The sequence below is a fragment of the Zootoca vivipara genome, chromosome 14, assembly GCF_963506605.1.
Source record: "Zootoca vivipara chromosome 14, rZooViv1.1, whole genome shotgun sequence".
Lineage (NCBI taxonomy): Eukaryota > Metazoa > Chordata > Lepidosauria > Squamata > Lacertidae > Zootoca > Zootoca vivipara.
In genome coordinates this window covers 34,783,885-34,800,086 of record NC_083289.1, presented here as the reverse complement: position 1 = coordinate 34,800,086, position 16,202 = coordinate 34,783,885, and the positions used below count along the sequence as shown (strand labels likewise).

General features: G+C 46.8%; 1 protein-coding gene across 2 annotated transcripts in view; it reads right to left on the bottom strand.

The window, feature by feature from the left end:
• PPL (periplakin) overlaps nucleotides 1–16,202 on the bottom strand; it is a 49,445-nt gene that overhangs the window by 15,541 nt on the left and 17,702 nt on the right. For both annotated transcript variants that reach the window (XM_035130852.2, XM_035130854.2), the window contains exons 2-9: nucleotides 12,037–12,136; nucleotides 10,154–10,308; nucleotides 8,481–8,601; nucleotides 5,476–5,601; nucleotides 4,343–4,384; nucleotides 3,166–3,327; nucleotides 1,239–1,346; nucleotides 981–1,076 (exon numbers count right to left, since the gene is read on the bottom strand). In XM_035130852.2, the coding sequence (XP_034986743.1) occupies nucleotides 981–1,076; nucleotides 1,239–1,346; nucleotides 3,166–3,327; nucleotides 4,343–4,384; nucleotides 5,476–5,601; nucleotides 8,481–8,601; nucleotides 10,154–10,308; nucleotides 12,037–12,136 (910 nt within the window). The remainder of the gene's footprint in view (nucleotides 1–980; nucleotides 1,077–1,238; nucleotides 1,347–3,165; nucleotides 3,328–4,342; nucleotides 4,385–5,475; nucleotides 5,602–8,480; nucleotides 8,602–10,153; nucleotides 10,309–12,036; nucleotides 12,137–16,202) is intronic.

Genomic DNA, 16,202 nt, shown 5'->3' with positions numbered 1-16,202 from the left:
CAGGCCCTGGGCGGTGGATCTCAGGGTTGAAAACGAAGTAGATCCTTCAAGGCTGAAATCTGCCCACAGCTGCTCTATGGGACAACCAGGCCTCTGGGCCTCCAACACTGCCACTAATTGTTCCATTTACGGCCGCCCATCTCATCGCTCCCTTAGTGCTGCCATGCTGGTGGAAACAGACACAATGGAGCATGCTTGGGGAAATCTCAAGGAATGTAGAAATACCCTCCCCCCTCCCAAAAAGTAAGGTGGGGGAAATCCCTCCCTCCTCTTAAAAAAAAACAACCCAAACACCCGAGGACTGAGCATGCTCAGTGATCACCAGGGGTTATGGAATGTTGAATATCAGCTGGAAAAGAAAAACAGAAAACTGAGCAAGGGGACAGTTCACAGAAGCGGTGCCCAACCTTTTTGGAGGAGCAGTGGTCACATCTAGAAATATGAGCAAATTTCAGGAGACAACCACAATCACCCTTCACCCCCCCCCCCCCCTTGGCATTTTTTTCCTTCCTGGTTTAAATCATTTAAGTCAACCGGACTCAAGCCAGCCACTGCCAAAAGGTAAAAGAAAAGACAACTGGGCCCCTCAAAATGGGGTCTTCGCAGGTACCAGGTAAAGCACAAGGGGGCACAACAGTAGGGATTCTGTCTGGAGTAGATCCACTGTGTTGGATTCAATGCAAGTTCCACTCCGCAATCCCACTGAAATTAATGGGCATGACTGACTCGGGTCCTTCCATGGGTCTACTCCAAGTAAAACTTAGCTGCGTATAAGCCCACTGAAATGAATGGACCTAAAGTAGTCATAAATTCTAATAGGGCTTCTCTGAGTATGACCAACTCCAGTTGAGGTATACAGTATCCTGAAGGAAGTTGGATTGGTTGAGATCCCAAATGGGAGCAATCTTGCTAGAGGGCAAAGATACACTGCGGCATTTTCTGACAGCCCCTCCTTCTAAGTGTCCTCAATGGCAAGGTACCTGGTGATAGTCCTCCATGAACTTGAGGTGGCTCTCCTCGCAGATAAGCAGGTTGAGGTACTCCTTCCAGTCAGCGTGGACTGCCTCGATGTGAGCCTGCAAGCAAGAGGATAGCAGGTAATGATTAGTAGGTCACAGAAGGGCAGGGGGGGGAGGCACCTCTCGGGAGGCACCTCTCGGGGACCAAGAGAGCCTCTGATAGGGTACCAGCTGGGGGTGGAGAAAGGACCTCATGTGCATGGCAGCAGCCAAACTCGCCTCAATGGGGATCTTCCCAGGGTGAGTTTCGGCCAGTAGCTTATTGCCGTCCTCGTGCAGCTTGTTGATCGCTCCCTCTTTTTCTTCCAAATTCCGGTTGATGAAATTCTAAAGGGAGAAGCAAGCAAGCAGAGACTTTACCATCTTAAGTCTGGGCGGTCCACAACCCGGTGGCAGAGTGGTCCAGGGGGATCCAGCACCCATTACTATTTCCGCAGCAGGGCCCCTGTCCCTAGCATGCTTAGAACCACCCAGCATGAAAGCGGAGCTTTTCAGCTGCTAAATGCTCCAGCACTAAGCTCTTGGAGGAACACTGAAGACACAAGGGGCTTCAGTTTCAAGAGACTGGTGTGCAAGTTCTCTTGTGTACAATGGAACTTCAAGGAAAACACAGATATTGGAGCAGTCCAAATCATTTCCCCATGTACAGGCACAGGGAATTATTAGATGCAGGTGAAAGGCAACACATGGAGATCTGCACCGATGGTTGCAATGCATCCTTGGTTGTTATTATTGCATAGTCTTAGAAGGGGTGTGGCTGTGACTATCATGAAGGGAACAACACTTCTGAATTTTCTACTAACACTATTGCCGTGACTCACAGCAGGTGAAGGAAACATTGGTTTCAACCACATTCCACACAGGGCATTTGGTTGGATCGAGGTCGTTGGAGTTTACAAAGTTTCTCTTCACAGGTTACCTCTTCTGTCTCCTTGCCAGGTTTATTTTCCTTAATTGAATGTATAAATAAATATAGGCTGTCAGGGGGTTGTTGCGGCTACTCTCGAGTAACGACACTCCAGTCCGCTCTGTCTTTAAGAGTTTTATTGTGCATACTATTTACAGTGCAGAGATAGCAGAAAACATGACCACCTTGTCCGATTCAGAACCCGGCAATGGCTTCTGTCTGCTTTTTGGCCAGCATAAAAGCCTGGGCACCCCGAAACGCCACCCCTTCGCCCTACCGGAAAGAAAGTTCTCCCCTCTTGCTGGCTAGGGTGGTGCCTGGGCTCCGACGTCTCGCTGAGCCTCTCCTCCGCTGACCCCCGACCAGAGTGGTGCCAAGGCTCTGACACATCTCTGAGCCCCTCCTCCACGCTCTGTTCCCCATAGCGTTGCCAGGGCTCAGATGCCTCACTGAGCCCTCTCTCCATTCCGCTCCATTCCTCATTCCCTCCTCTTAACTTGCTGCTCGTGCTGTCGCTGGGCGAAGTGCTGGTCAGGATGACCAGGGGGGGAGGCTCCCTCTAGAGAGTCCCCCTGACATGGGGGATAGCCGATGTTCGTCATATTGAGAAGAGACCCATTGAAATTTATGGATCTGCTCTGAGGACGGCTTAGTTGGCTATCACCCAGTGTATGTAACACTTAAAGAGGGTTGTATCTAACAGTCATAGCCAGAGTAGACCCACTGAAGGAAATGGCTCTAGTCTGAAAATCACGTAGTTGGATACATACCAGAGTAGCAAAGGCAGGTCTCAATCCTGAGCAGTTTACAGTCTAAAATTATGCAGTGTAATTAGCAACAAGAATATCACCACCTGTGTACACACTACCTCTAAAACATATGCGAAACACATTCTTTCTCAAAGGATTCTGAGTACTGAGTTTACCCTTCACATATTTACAATTCTCAGCAACCCTTAACAAACTACAGGGCCGAGACTTCTGTGAGGGGGGGAAATGGGCTTCGGATGTGCTTTGAAAGTATAGTGCATACAAAGGGCCTGTGATGTCTTAAGATGTACAGATCAGATTAGTTCACACTGGAATTCACGATGATTACCACCTCCTTTAATATATTTCTGCCCTTCAGCTTCGATTCAGGCTGAATAATTCAGATCCAAATTCCAGAATGCATTTTCCACACAGATCTCAAAGTCAAACTGCCTCCTGAGGGGGGGTAAGCTCTGGGGAGAAAATGTACCTCGTACTGGCGCCGGCGGCTTGGGTAGTCGAGGTTACGGTCGCTCCAGTCAAACTGCATCCTGTCTTTAGCCTGCTGATCTAGCCAGTAGAGCTTGTTGGTGCAGCGCTGCATGTAATCCTGGAGTGAGTTCAAATCCTGCTGCCTCTGTTGGGATCCTGACTGCAAGCAGAGAGGGAGTTTTGCCAACCGTCAAGGCTTGGAGATTGGAAGTCACAGAGAGCAACTCGAGAGAGGGCTAAGTCTACTGTGAAATACATAACTTGTGCACTCCTGTCTCCTGGTGTCAAGATTCTAGACCAGGCATGTCAAACCTGCGGCCCTCCAGATGTTTTGGCCTACAACTCCCATGATCCCTAGCTAGCAGGACCAGTGGTTGGGGAAGATGGGAATTGTAGTCCAAAACATCTGGAGGGCCGCAGGTTTGACATGCCTGTTCTAGACCACATTGAGTTGGGAACGGGAGGGGCAAGGAAGGAATAGCAGTGTAAAGTATCTTTTTGCACTTTGACCAAGCTCTGGTCAAAGTAAGGAACAACAGAGAGCACACTCAGGGTATGACTCAAAGGGCCCTTAAATACTTATTGGCACTGATCAAGGCTTCATGCTCTGGGACACAGTTTAGGGGGGTCTTGTTGGGTGGATTGTTATTGATATTATTTTGTGCATCTTTATTTCTTTATCTTATTATGATTTATGTGGACATTTTTAATTTGGTTGTGTACTTTTCGATGTTTTATTATTTATGAGTACTTTTGTTATGTTTATAATCATGTAATTTTTTCCCCATGTTGTAAGTCACCTTGAGTACGTTTTGAACTATGGAAAGACTATGCAGCTATCCTCCTCAGCGCTGTCTTAATTCAGACGGGGCATACATAGCATGCCAACCAAGGTCTCAGTCACACCATACATGCAACAGACATGTAAATCATATGGCTTCCTCCAAAAAGTCCCAGGAACTGTAGTTTGCACCCCTCACAGAGCTACAGTTCCCAGCACTCTTAACAAACCAAAGTTCTCATGATTCTCTGGGGGAAGCTGTGTACACTAAATACACATTGTATATGGTATGAACGGGACCCAAGAGTCTCCTCACATCACCTCTGAACTGCTTGGGTGTACCAGTTAGTCCCTGATCTTTTGAGGACGGGAAATAAAAAGAACAAGGTCTTACCAGCAGTTTCTGATATTTCACCTGGAGCCCACTCATATATTCCTGGAAACAAACAAAGAGATGATGAACAAAAGACAAGGCCCCCAACAGAGGGTGGTACCACACTTCCCACAGGAAACACACTTGCTGTGTGCATGCTACTTTTAATCAAATGAATCGATCACTGGGGAGGAGGTGATTTGCATCCCCCAAGAGGGTACTGGGTTCTGTCTAATTCATTTCTTTTCCTTTTTGCCAAAATCAGTGAGTCTTTGGGAAGGGCAGGGGTGGAAAACGATGGAGGGGAGCAGATGAAGCTTTTGTGCTGGGGGTTACCTACCCCGATTTGTGTATTAGATTTTTATACTATCCTTCCTCCAGTGATCCTATACCAAGGGAATCCTCTCCTCTCTCGTCTGGTTCTCTAACCACTACAACACATGGTCTTGGTGTGTTTATCTGTTTTGTTGCGTATTTATTTATTGGATTTGTATCCACCCTTCCTCCCGAAAGAGCCCAGAGCAGCCAGCGCATAAGCTTTTTCTTAAGCATTCTAAAATAGTTAAAACATTATAAAAAATAGATTCAGTAAACAGTAAATTCAAATGTTTTCAAATACCTCCTGAAAATTAATAATAGTGAGATAGACACACCTCACTAGGGAAGGCATTCCATAAATGGGGAACCACCACTGAAAAGCCCCAAATGGACAGCCCCTCGCGGTGGCAGCCCCAACAAATAACCTCTCTCATTCAAAGAGTAAAGCTTACAGAGTCTCTCATTTAAAGACTATGTAGGGCTGTGGAGGAGAAAGGAGAGGAGCTAGAGTTAGGTAGGACAAAGTAACATCTGCAACACTTACTCAAACCCGCTACACAAGGTGGTGTTGGCCCTTGAACTGTGTTTGAATCACTTTTTGAGAGATCCCTGAAGCTCCTGAACCTTTAGCTGGGGTACATCAGGCAGAAATCCAACAGATTCAGCTTTCCTCATCATCGGAGCCCCTGTGACGGGGGGGGGGGGAAGCTACACCAGTTGGATTTCTCCTGTCCCTGGTTAAAGGCACAGGAACTGCACAAAACCAATTCTGTCCCCTTCCCTCCTCCTCCCGCCTGCCAAAGAACTGCAAAGCAGGCATTAGAAGCACATGGTACCTTGTCACCTTCCTTGCTGATGTGCGGTCCTATAGCCATCACTTCATTATGGAAGATGTTGTGCTCCTCCACCTGACCGTTGACTGATGGCAAGTCAGTGCCGAAGCCCTTGCTGTTCAATATTTCCTAGTGGTAAAAGAAAAGTGGGAGGTTCCAGTCTTTCCTCCAAACTCCTGGCAAACAAAGGAGGCCAAGAGCATAGAAGCACAGGAGGCTGCCTTATATAGAGTCAACCCATCAGCCTGTTTAGCCCAATGTCCTGCAGCCTTGGATCTCCAGATGTTGTTGCACTACACCTCCCATCATCCCTGACCATTGGCTAAGCTGGCTGGGGCTGATGGAAGTTGTAGTCCACCAAGCCTGGGAAATGAAGGCTGGACACTCATCTACACCAGCATGCAGACAGTTCTGCACCAAAAATTCCCTCTGCATTTTTTTTAACATTCCTCATCAGAAATTGCACTTGAAAATTATCAGAGTACAGGGAAATCAAGGGAAATCCTTATGGGTGGGACGTAGGGATTTTGTGGCATTTGCCTTATTTTTGAGATGGCAGGTGGATGCTGTTGAGCGTCCTTTCTGTCATTCTACAAACCACGTCTCTAGCAATCTGCATTCTGCAGCCTTCCTGGGTGCCCACATTTCAATAAAAGTCATTTAATTAAACCATGTTCAATTAAAGGGAAAACAGGTAACTCTTCCCATAGGTTGTTTTTTCTTATTCTTCTTTTTCAAATCAGCAAGCACGGGCAGCCAGAGAGTTTGCAGTGCACTGGAGAAATGTTTATGGGGAAGGAAACAGAGACACCACCCTTGGCTACCTTGCAAATGAAAAGGCGAGAGTCTTGGGAACGAGGCAACAAATCACCAACCCCTTTTGGCGAGGCCAGAAAGAAAAGATTTCAATGCAGCGCTACCTCCAGGTGTCCCAGTGGTGGCTGGGCCTGATGCACTGCAAAATTCAGCACTGCAAAATTCAGCAAAGTGCAGCTTCCAAAAAATGGCTGCATTTTAGCTTGCATCTTGTTTTGGAAAGAACCTTTTAATGCAAACTGAACTGAATGTGTCTCCCGTCCCTAGATGCAAGTATCTAGATTGTTGTTGCTGCTGTCTTTCCCTTCCTCCAAAACAAAACTGCCCTGTTTCAAGCCCACTTGTTGCAATTTTGCACAGGATGGCGCTCAGCCAAGATGCAGAAGGCTCCCTCCTGTGATGCTGGATAGCCGTGCCCTGCCCCTGGCAAAGGGAGGGAAGCTCCCGCCAGGCAGCCCAGAGACAGAACTGCAAAGCTAGCAGAACCTGGGCTGCTGCACAAAGCCTCTCATTAAGCCAAAAGCTGGGGGGCATCTCCAGCCAGCAGCCAGGGAGGATTTGGGGGGGATTTGCAACTGGAAGCTGACAAAGCAACTGGAAGAGGAGCAAAAATCAACAGCGGGAAAGAGATCTGGCAGCCTAAAGCTTTTATCTCTCTACCCCGTTTTGTGAGCTGATTAACAGTGCCCAGGCACCTGATGAGTGGGGCAGGGGCAGGACTTTCATTCACAACAACTGACACTGTGTGAGCTTTGCAGTAAATTCATTGCTAGACTAGGGGCTGATGGAGACAGGTCCATCCATGCGAAAGTCGGGCTTTCCCACCAACCTCAGTCTGCCCTCAGCCAGCTCCCAGCTATTTACCTACCTCCTTACTTACTTACCAGTCCAGGTGACAACACATCCTCCTCCTTAGTTTTAGTGTTAACCCTTGCAGAATTCAGCAGCGAGGAGGAGGAGGAGGAGGAGGAGGAGGAGGAGGAGGAGGAGGAGGAGGAGGAGAGGCCCTGCCTGTCATTGCCTCCACCTGTTATTTCTTCTGGCTCCACCTACTCTTGGGCTACATGCCAGCCTACAGGTGGGAGGTACCATTTCTGAATGCCCACCCCATACAAATAAGGGAGCTTCATCCCAGGGATAGAAGCACTGTAACTATTTTTAACTTTAATATATGGAATTGTTTTAAATTGGTTTATATATAGGGAGCTGTTCTTAATAGGGGTTTCCCCCCCACTTTTATTGTTTTCTGATTGTAACCGTTGTATTTGTTTTATAATTGTGTATTTTACTGTTGTAGCCCATTCTGGGACATTGTGGTTGAGATAGGAAATCTAAATTATATATAAAGAAACTAGGTAGGCAACGCTTATAGTGCATGGATTATGTTAATGTGCACTTTTTAAAATGTGCAATTAGAAGAGAGAAGAGAGAGAAGAGTTTTGGATTTGATATCCTGCTTTATTACTACCTGAAGGAGTCTCAAAGCGGCTAACATTCTCCTTTCCCTTCCTCACCCACAACAAACACTCTGCGAGGTGAGTGGGGCTGAGAGACTTCAAAGAAGTGTGACTAGCCCAAGGTGGACTAGCCCAGCAGCTGCATGTGGAGGAGCGGAGACGTGAACCCAGTTCCCCAGATTACGAGTCTACCGCTCTTAACCACTACACCACACTGGCTCTCTGTTAAAGGGAAGTCTGAGGCGTACTGGGGTTGCAGAGGGTGGGGATGGAGCAAATGGAAGGTTTGCAAACAACTGTTTGGGGTGAGGGGGTGGTCTTTTGGAGGGTATGCTGGAGGATGAGCTAAATTCTCCCTCTCCCCACCACTGGTCCAAAATGCTGCTCTGGCTTCAACTTACCCCCCCCAAAAAAAAACATACATACCAAAACAAACAAATATCTCCCATGCAAGTTACCAGGATTCAGGCAATTAACGTCATGTTGAGTTAAGGCCCAGAATGGGTTTTTAAAGGCTCTTTGGCAAACAGAAATCTACCACAACAGGGAGAAAGGTTCAAGCCCAGCTTTCTCTCTCTACTGCACTACACCTCTAGTTCCAGGGAGATGTGCAGGAGAACTCCACTTGGTGCTGCGCTGGATGCCCCCAAAGCCCACATTTTGGAAGAAATGGCTCAAATCTAAAGAAAAAAACAGATCAGGTGTTCACTAACTGGATGCAAAGCACCTACTCACCTGCTTCTCTTCAATCACCGTGGTCCAGTTGACTTGAGGTTCAATTTCCTGTGGGGTGAAGTTGTAGATCTGCTCATGTTTCACACGCAAGTTGCCCACTCTCTCCTTTAGTTGCCGGATGCTGAAGGAAGGAGAGAGAATACAAGCAATTACTGGTTTCTCCGAACAACGTGTGGACGAATGAGTCCCCCCCCCTCCCCTAATTGCAATACTACTTTCCTCAAAGTGAAACATTTTGGATCACCCCCCCCCAAAAAAGTCATATCATTTAATTCTGTTTTCCAAGTGTGGATTTTTAAAGGGTCTACACTAATTACTCAGTAACACGCTCTCTCAGCCTAACCTACCTCACAGGGCTGTTGTGAAGATAAATGGGGGGGGTGGTAGAAGACCTGACCTGAACTAGCTTAATGCATTGGTTTGAATATATATATATATATATTATATATATTATATATATATATATATATATATATATATATATATATATATATATATATATACACACATGTAATGTGCGTTTACATATATAGAAATGCATTTTTTTTGTGGGGGGAGAATGTGCTTTAAATCAAAATACAGTGGTGCCTCCCTTAACAAATGCCCTGCTTAACAAAATTTTCGCTTAACGAAAGGTTTTTTTCTAGTGGAGGTTGCCTCGCTAGACGAATTCATTTTACGAAAAATTCATCTAGCGAATCGCGGTTTCCCATAGGAATGCATTGAAATTCAATTAATGCGTTCCTATGGGCAAAAAATAATAATTCAATGCATTCCTATGGGATTCCTAGACAAATTTTTCGTTATAAGAAAAGACCCGTGGAACGAATTAAATTCGTCTAGCGAGGCACCACTGTATGTATTTTGGTGCTCAAACCGGGACTTATGGTTGAGGGCGTGCTAAAGTGGCATCGACTGGTAACAGACAGATTTGCTGCCCCCTAGATGAAAGTTAGGGGTAGTCTGGGTGGCGGGGGGCGCCAGGGTCTGGTAGGGGGGAGCTGCGCGGAAACCATGCTGCGTGCTGCACCCGCCCACCAGACGCAGCAAGCAACGGAGCGGGGCCACCGGAGTGATCTCCGCACCACGGCGCCCGGGCGCCCGACGTGCTTGAGACGGCCCTGTCAAGCACCACCCCATATTGCAGTGGGGGGGTGGACCTCTGGCCCATGGGCTTAATTGAGTACATTAGGCCTCTAAATTTGGCCTTCAAGGCCATTGGGGCAAACTAGACCCACCTGTCAGTCAACTGATGTAATATGATATTAGGTGTGGAGATCTGTTATCTCCAACCTAGGTGTTAGCTAAGCTTATATTTCATCTTAGTGCTGTGGTGCTTAGCACCGAGACTGGAGGTGAGCCTCTGCCTGGTCTTTACAAGGCGGCAGGCAGTAGCTTATCTCTGATCTTAGCACTGTAGGAGTACAACTTTACTATCAAGCTAAGCCTCTGTTGCTGCCTTTTACAGTCATAGAGCAGGCAGAGGCTTATTTCTGATATTAGCACTGTAGCTCTGCCTGCTCCCTTGGCTTGAACTTTTAATCACCTGCCAGTGGGTGGGTGGCCCCACCCATTTGTCAAAATAGTGCACAAAAGGAGGGCCCAACTCTGGATCTAGCACTCTGCCCAGATCCGTTCCCCCACCCCTGCCCTACTGGCTTCCCCAGACTCACTCTTCCGTGATCATATCTCCCTGTGGGTGTTTCATATGACGAGCGATGGCAGCATCCCCATCCAGGACATAGAGGAGCTTATCGGATTCTATTAGCTTATCTGCCGTGAGGTCTTGGTACTCAGCAGGTTGACCGGCCTTAAGCTTGTGCAGGTCCTGAGAGAGCGTTTGGAAAGGGAGAGCAGGCTTATATAAACAGCAGAATCAACACAGCGCAAAAAGAAGCATCTCGGGTCCTCTTCCCAACCCCCAAACCTACAGGGAAGAAGAACTGATCCAGGGATCACTCTCTAAACAGATCCATCCCACTTCTGTTCTTCACTCACAGCTCTGGCCTGATTTTCATTGTGTTAAAATAGAAACAGAATCAATAGAGCTGTAGGGTTAGAACGTTAGGAGAGTGGGACTCCTAACGAAGCAGTAGAGTTGTCCCAAGACATTTTGTTGTCTACAGCAAAAGACAAAATGGCACCTCCCTCCTTCTAGGTACAGAGGCTGACCAGACTGGCAATTGAATGTTTCTTCAACACGTAGGACCCGAACCAGTGGCTTCAAGTTACAAGAAAGGAGATTCCAACTAAACGTCAGGAAGAACTTTCTGACGGCAAGAGCTGTTCAACAATGGAAGGGGCTCCCTTTGAAGGCAGTGGACTCTCTTTCTTTGGAGGTTTTTAAGCAGAGGTTGGGTGGCCATCTTTCAGGGGTGCTTTAGTTGAGATTCCTGCATTGCAGTGGGTTGGACTAGATGGTCCCTGGGGTCCCTTCTAACTCTACGATTATATGACATCATTCTTCACCATACATCAGGCCAGGAGACTATTACAGCAGAGCTCTGGCAGAGGAGAATGGCTATTGACTCAAAAGGAGTAGCCAGGTGAGGTGAGGAGCTGCCACCACACAACACAGATCAGCCGCCAGAGGCTGCTGGCTCATGGCTGGTGCCCATTGGGACCCGTAGGATGGAAAGCAGGAAGTCCAATGGTCTGTGGAGCCAGAGCCAATGGCAGGCAGAGCCAACTCATTCTAGTTTTGTCCCCCAACCTCTTCCTCCCTGCTTAGTTCTACTAGGGAACACTGAGACTGAAGAGGAGGAGGGAGCTGATAGCCAATGCCAAGTCCCAACTCCAAACTGTTTGGATGTAAGAAGGCAGGCAGATGGGGCTGGCTGAAGGCAGACAAAGGTCGATGGGGCAGCGCTAAGGGACAAATGCCTCCACTGCCTAATGGTAGGTCGAGTCCTGCAAAACAATAACTGTTGCTAGGTTAGAAAGCAGGAACTAAGCCTATGTTGCAATCTGAATTGTATAATTAGAGATGGACATTTGTCACCTTAGGCTGTATTTACATTTAAACTGGTCTGAATTGATGTTTCACCCAAAAGGAAGCCTAGAAAACATAGTTTTGTACAGGTTTTGAGAACGCTGTGTTAGAGAATTCCCAGTATCCTTAACAAACTACAGATTCTCTGGTGGACACCATTTGCTTTAGATGTGTTTTAAATATAAGGTGTGGATATCACCTTATTTGGTCCCCCCAAATGTTCAGAAGCCACATTTTGTTTGTTACTTTTTTCAGCTCTGGTTCTGTGTTTTATTGCTAGTTTTTAATTGTATTTTTATCTAAGTTTTCTTGTGTTTGATTCATAGAATCTTAAGAGTTGGAAGGGATCCTGAAGGTCATCTAGTCCAGGAATCTCAACACTCAGCCCCAACCTATTTGAAACCACACCAGACCCTGCTTAGCTTTGCAAATGTGCTAGCAATTTTATTGCTGCACCATTATTAATATGGTTCATTTCTATGTAAAAACCATGTTAAGGTCATTTTTTTAAAAAAAAATGAAAAGTGTATACAGTATAAGAATGCTGAAATAAAATAAACTCACATTTTGCATCTTAGAGTCTGCTTCCACAATGTTCTTTTCCACCTGGTCAGCATTTTTCTGCAACTTCTCAATCAGCTCAGACAACTCCTTGCTGGATATGCTGCGAAGAGGGAAAGAGAGATTTCAAGAAGGATAAAACAGCAGATCACAGCCAGCCAGGAGCTCACTCAGGGATATAAGATACAAGGAGCACGAGTTCCCCAGTGCATATGCAAAGTGCTTTTAATTCACCACCAAATAACTGCAGCCAGTTGGCCACAATTTTTGGAATAAGAGGAGGAGGGGATTCCAGGAAGCACTCAGCCCCTAACACAGGCACCCCCAAACTTCGGCCCTCCAGATGTCTTGGACTACAATTCCCATCTTCCCCAATCACTGGTCCTGTTAACTAGGGATAATGGGAGTTGTAGGCCAAAACATCTGGAGGGCCACAGTTTGGGGATGCCTGCCCTAACATCTTACAAAATAAACACTACAAAAACAGCAGTTGACTGAACTAGTCAGTAAAATCAAAAGAACAGTAGACTACTTCAGTGTAGTGTTTGAAGGATTTTTTTCTGGTGAAGATAAATGTTTATAAAGCACTTTGCTTTCATAGCTAGTCTAATTTTTAATTTGCAAAATGCTTTGACAACCTTTATCTTCACCCAAACCTGTGAGGTCGCACCATTTTAATGCTTTGGGGGGGGGGAATCAAGGCTAGTAGATCGTGACTTGCCCAAAGCTAAAGATCAAAGCCATGTCAGTGTAAGGTAAAGGTAAAGGGACCCCTGACCATTAGGTCCAGTCGTGACCGACTCTGGGGTTGCGCGCTCATCTCGCATTATTGGCCGAGGGAGCTGACGTATAGCTTCCAGGTCATGTGGCGAACCAGAGCAGCACATGAAAACGCCGTTTACCTTCCCGCTGTAGCGGTTCCTATTTATCTACTTGCATTTTGACGTGCTTTAGAACTGCTAGGTTGGCAGGAGCTGGGACCAAGCAACGGGAGCTCACCCCGTCACAGGGATTCAAACCGCCGACCTTCTGATCAGCAAGCCCTAGGCTCAGTGGTTTAACCCACAGTGCCACCTGGGTCCCTCCATGTCAGTGTAACACTTGCCAATTTCTTTTTACCAGTCCTATTTCTGTGCTTTTAAACAGCAACTGGACAGGCTGTGAAACATATCCCTAGTGGGAAATTAAGTGTTGGCGAAAGTTTAATTCATTCATGTCATGCTGCTGTAAGAGCCACAGGAGCTGCCCATAGACAAAAGTTGGCAACTGGCCATCGATGATGCTTTGTACAAGAGAGGAAGCATTTGGCAATTCAGATGGGTGTCTCTGCAGTCTAGCAGGTTGTGGTTGATTGCTCCACCCATGAAGGCCTCTGGGCACCCAGGAGAGATTACTGTCTTCAACCCAATGCCACTCAACCTTGAACATTCCCCATCAAGTTTCCTACATTGAAACCTAGTCATGCAATCTTTGCTTGAGAGCAGTGGAGTCGGAACATCCCCCTTTTGCGCGAAGTGATACTGGCTCCGGTTTGGCAGAGTTGGGGCAAAATAGCAAACTGTTGAGGCAAATCCAAGATGGTGTCAAGCCACAGAGCCAACTGCTGTTGCCTTCAGGAAGCAGCCTTTATAGGGGTGCCAACTAGAAATATGGGGGGGGGCTGGTAAGCCCCACCCCACATATAATCAATCACATGACACAATGCATGCACACCATTTGAACGGCAATGCCCATCAACTTTGGAGAGGGCCTGAACCATTCAAATATTTTATTGGGGGGCCGAAGGGAACCTCAGCCGCTAGGAGTTGGCGCCTATGGAGTTAGACCACTAGCCCATCTAGCTCTGTACTGCCTAAACTGACTGCCAGAGGCTCTCACAGGCTATATATGTCCTTATTTATGAGTGTACACTTCCTTCTGGCAACTCCTGCTGCCAAGCTGGTGCCAAACGTATTGCTCTGTTTTCCTTTGGACCACATCAGCAAGGCTGAGAGGAGGGTCTTGTTATATGGGCAGTGCAGGACTTCCATACAGACTGCCCAGACCTGAGCCCCGGAGAGGTCACTTTGGTGCTGCAAACACAGCAAAAACAACATGGGAGGCAGCAGTTACAAGTTACAAGTCTCTGCAGCCACAGCAGGCACTGTGATTCTCCAGCAGTTTATCATCAATTCTTATTTATTGTGATGATTATATGTAGAGCTGATCTGGCCAAACTTCAGGCTTACAGAAACTACCTTTTTGGGTCCACCAAGTAGAGGAAAGTTCAAAACAGTGGTTCGTGTGAAGACAGAACCAAAATGGAGCAGAGCCAATGACCTTTTGAACCCCATGAACCATACTCTGAGATGGTCAGTAAATCAGCATGGGAGTTACTACAGATCAGAGATCCTAACAGGGTTAGACAGAGGCGAGGCTAAGCCACCTATCATCCCTAATTTGCCTCCTTCAGGAAGCAGAAGCTCTTCCCTCTCTCACTTGTCTCAAATTTCAGTCCATTGAGGCTTCCCCCATAGAACTCAGTGGGATTCTTCTGAAAACTAAGTCACCCTTGTTTGCAAAGTCTTCTGGATTAGAGTACTGTTTCTTATAGTTCTGAAACTTGAGGCGCATTCATTCCTGCCTGCCTACCCAGCCACCCCCAAATCCAAATTAGAAGTAGTATCCCTGCTGACATTGCAAAGGGTTAAAATATGCAAAAGCGGGACTAGCCCTCTGCATGACTCCCTGATAAGAGCATACAGGGACATAACAGGCAACCACCTCTGCAGACAGTGAATGAGTGATTTGGACTCATGGAAATCTTTGGTTATTTCATTTATTTCTCATAACATAATAGCTGTTCCCTCGTGGCAGATAGTTTGGGAATCACTGTGCTGGAGTGATGAAAGCCTGGCACTTGACAGAACCCTTTGGTGAAACCTCCCTCCTGCTTATACAGCACTGTTCCTACTAAGCAATTGCCTCTTGACTTGCCAAGCTTGTTCTCTCTCATAGCCAAGCATCCTCTTGAAGGGTGACTCACGGCTGCTCTGACTGACAGTTTTGGACAGGAAACAAGAGAGCAGCGCAGCATCCGGACAGGAACAACCAGAGATCCTGAACAAGGAGCAATGTCTAATGAGAGGCTTGTGCACTGGAAGAACTATGCCAGCAGCATTCCTAGGCTTGTAAAAACTGAAGCACACAACCACAACCAACCCCCTCCCTCCCCCATTTTCCTAAATGATTCCTTAAGAAACAGAATGCAGCCTTTGCTTGCATATGATAGGAATGGGTAAATTCGTCAATTTCGATTTCTCTCATTTTCTCCCAACCTTCTTCCATTCAGTTCCCCACGTTTCCACTTCAGTTTGCAAAATTAGGGTGAAAATGACCCCACGAAAATTCATCAGCATTCATTGTCCTCCAATTGTCAAGGCATGGTCAAAATCAGCACCACCACTATTTCCCAAATATTCTCCCCCTGTGAAAGTGGGGACCGGGGGGTGGTTGTTTTGGTCTTCCCACCTCCCTGTTTGAGGGCTCTTTTTACTGCCACCCAATTGTGCATGGATGGTGATATTTGAGGTACACAGTCATACCTTGGACCCCAAACACGTTGGCTCCCAAACAAGTCGTCTCCCAAATGATCAAAACCCAGAAGTGAATGTTCTGGTTTTCAAATGCTTTTCGGAAGCCGAACGTCCAGCGTGGCTTCCGCGGCTTCCGATTGGCTGCAGGATGCTCCTGCAGCCAATCGGAAGCCGCGTCTTGGTTTTTGAATGGTTCCGGGAGTTGAACGGACTCCCAGAATGCATTCTGTTTGAGAACCAAGGTATGACGGTATAAGGTTTTGCACTCAAAGGATGGGTTTGCTACTAGTAATTGGCTACTGCAGAAAACTATCATGTGCTACGATCAACTGATCTTGCGCTCACAACAGAGCCATCACAACGAACACATTTTGTGAATCGCATGAGCTGAACCTAAGAACTGGGAAAATCCCAGTTCAATTCTCACCTTGGCCACAAACTCACAAGGTAGCTCTAGGCAAGCTATTGTCTCTCAGACCCACATCTGAGAAATGTGGCTACCGTAATAATAAAGTCATCAAGATTATGAATGTTTGAATTGCTTTGAAACCCACCCACCCCATATATAGAAAGATAGGATAAGGGCCTTTCCAG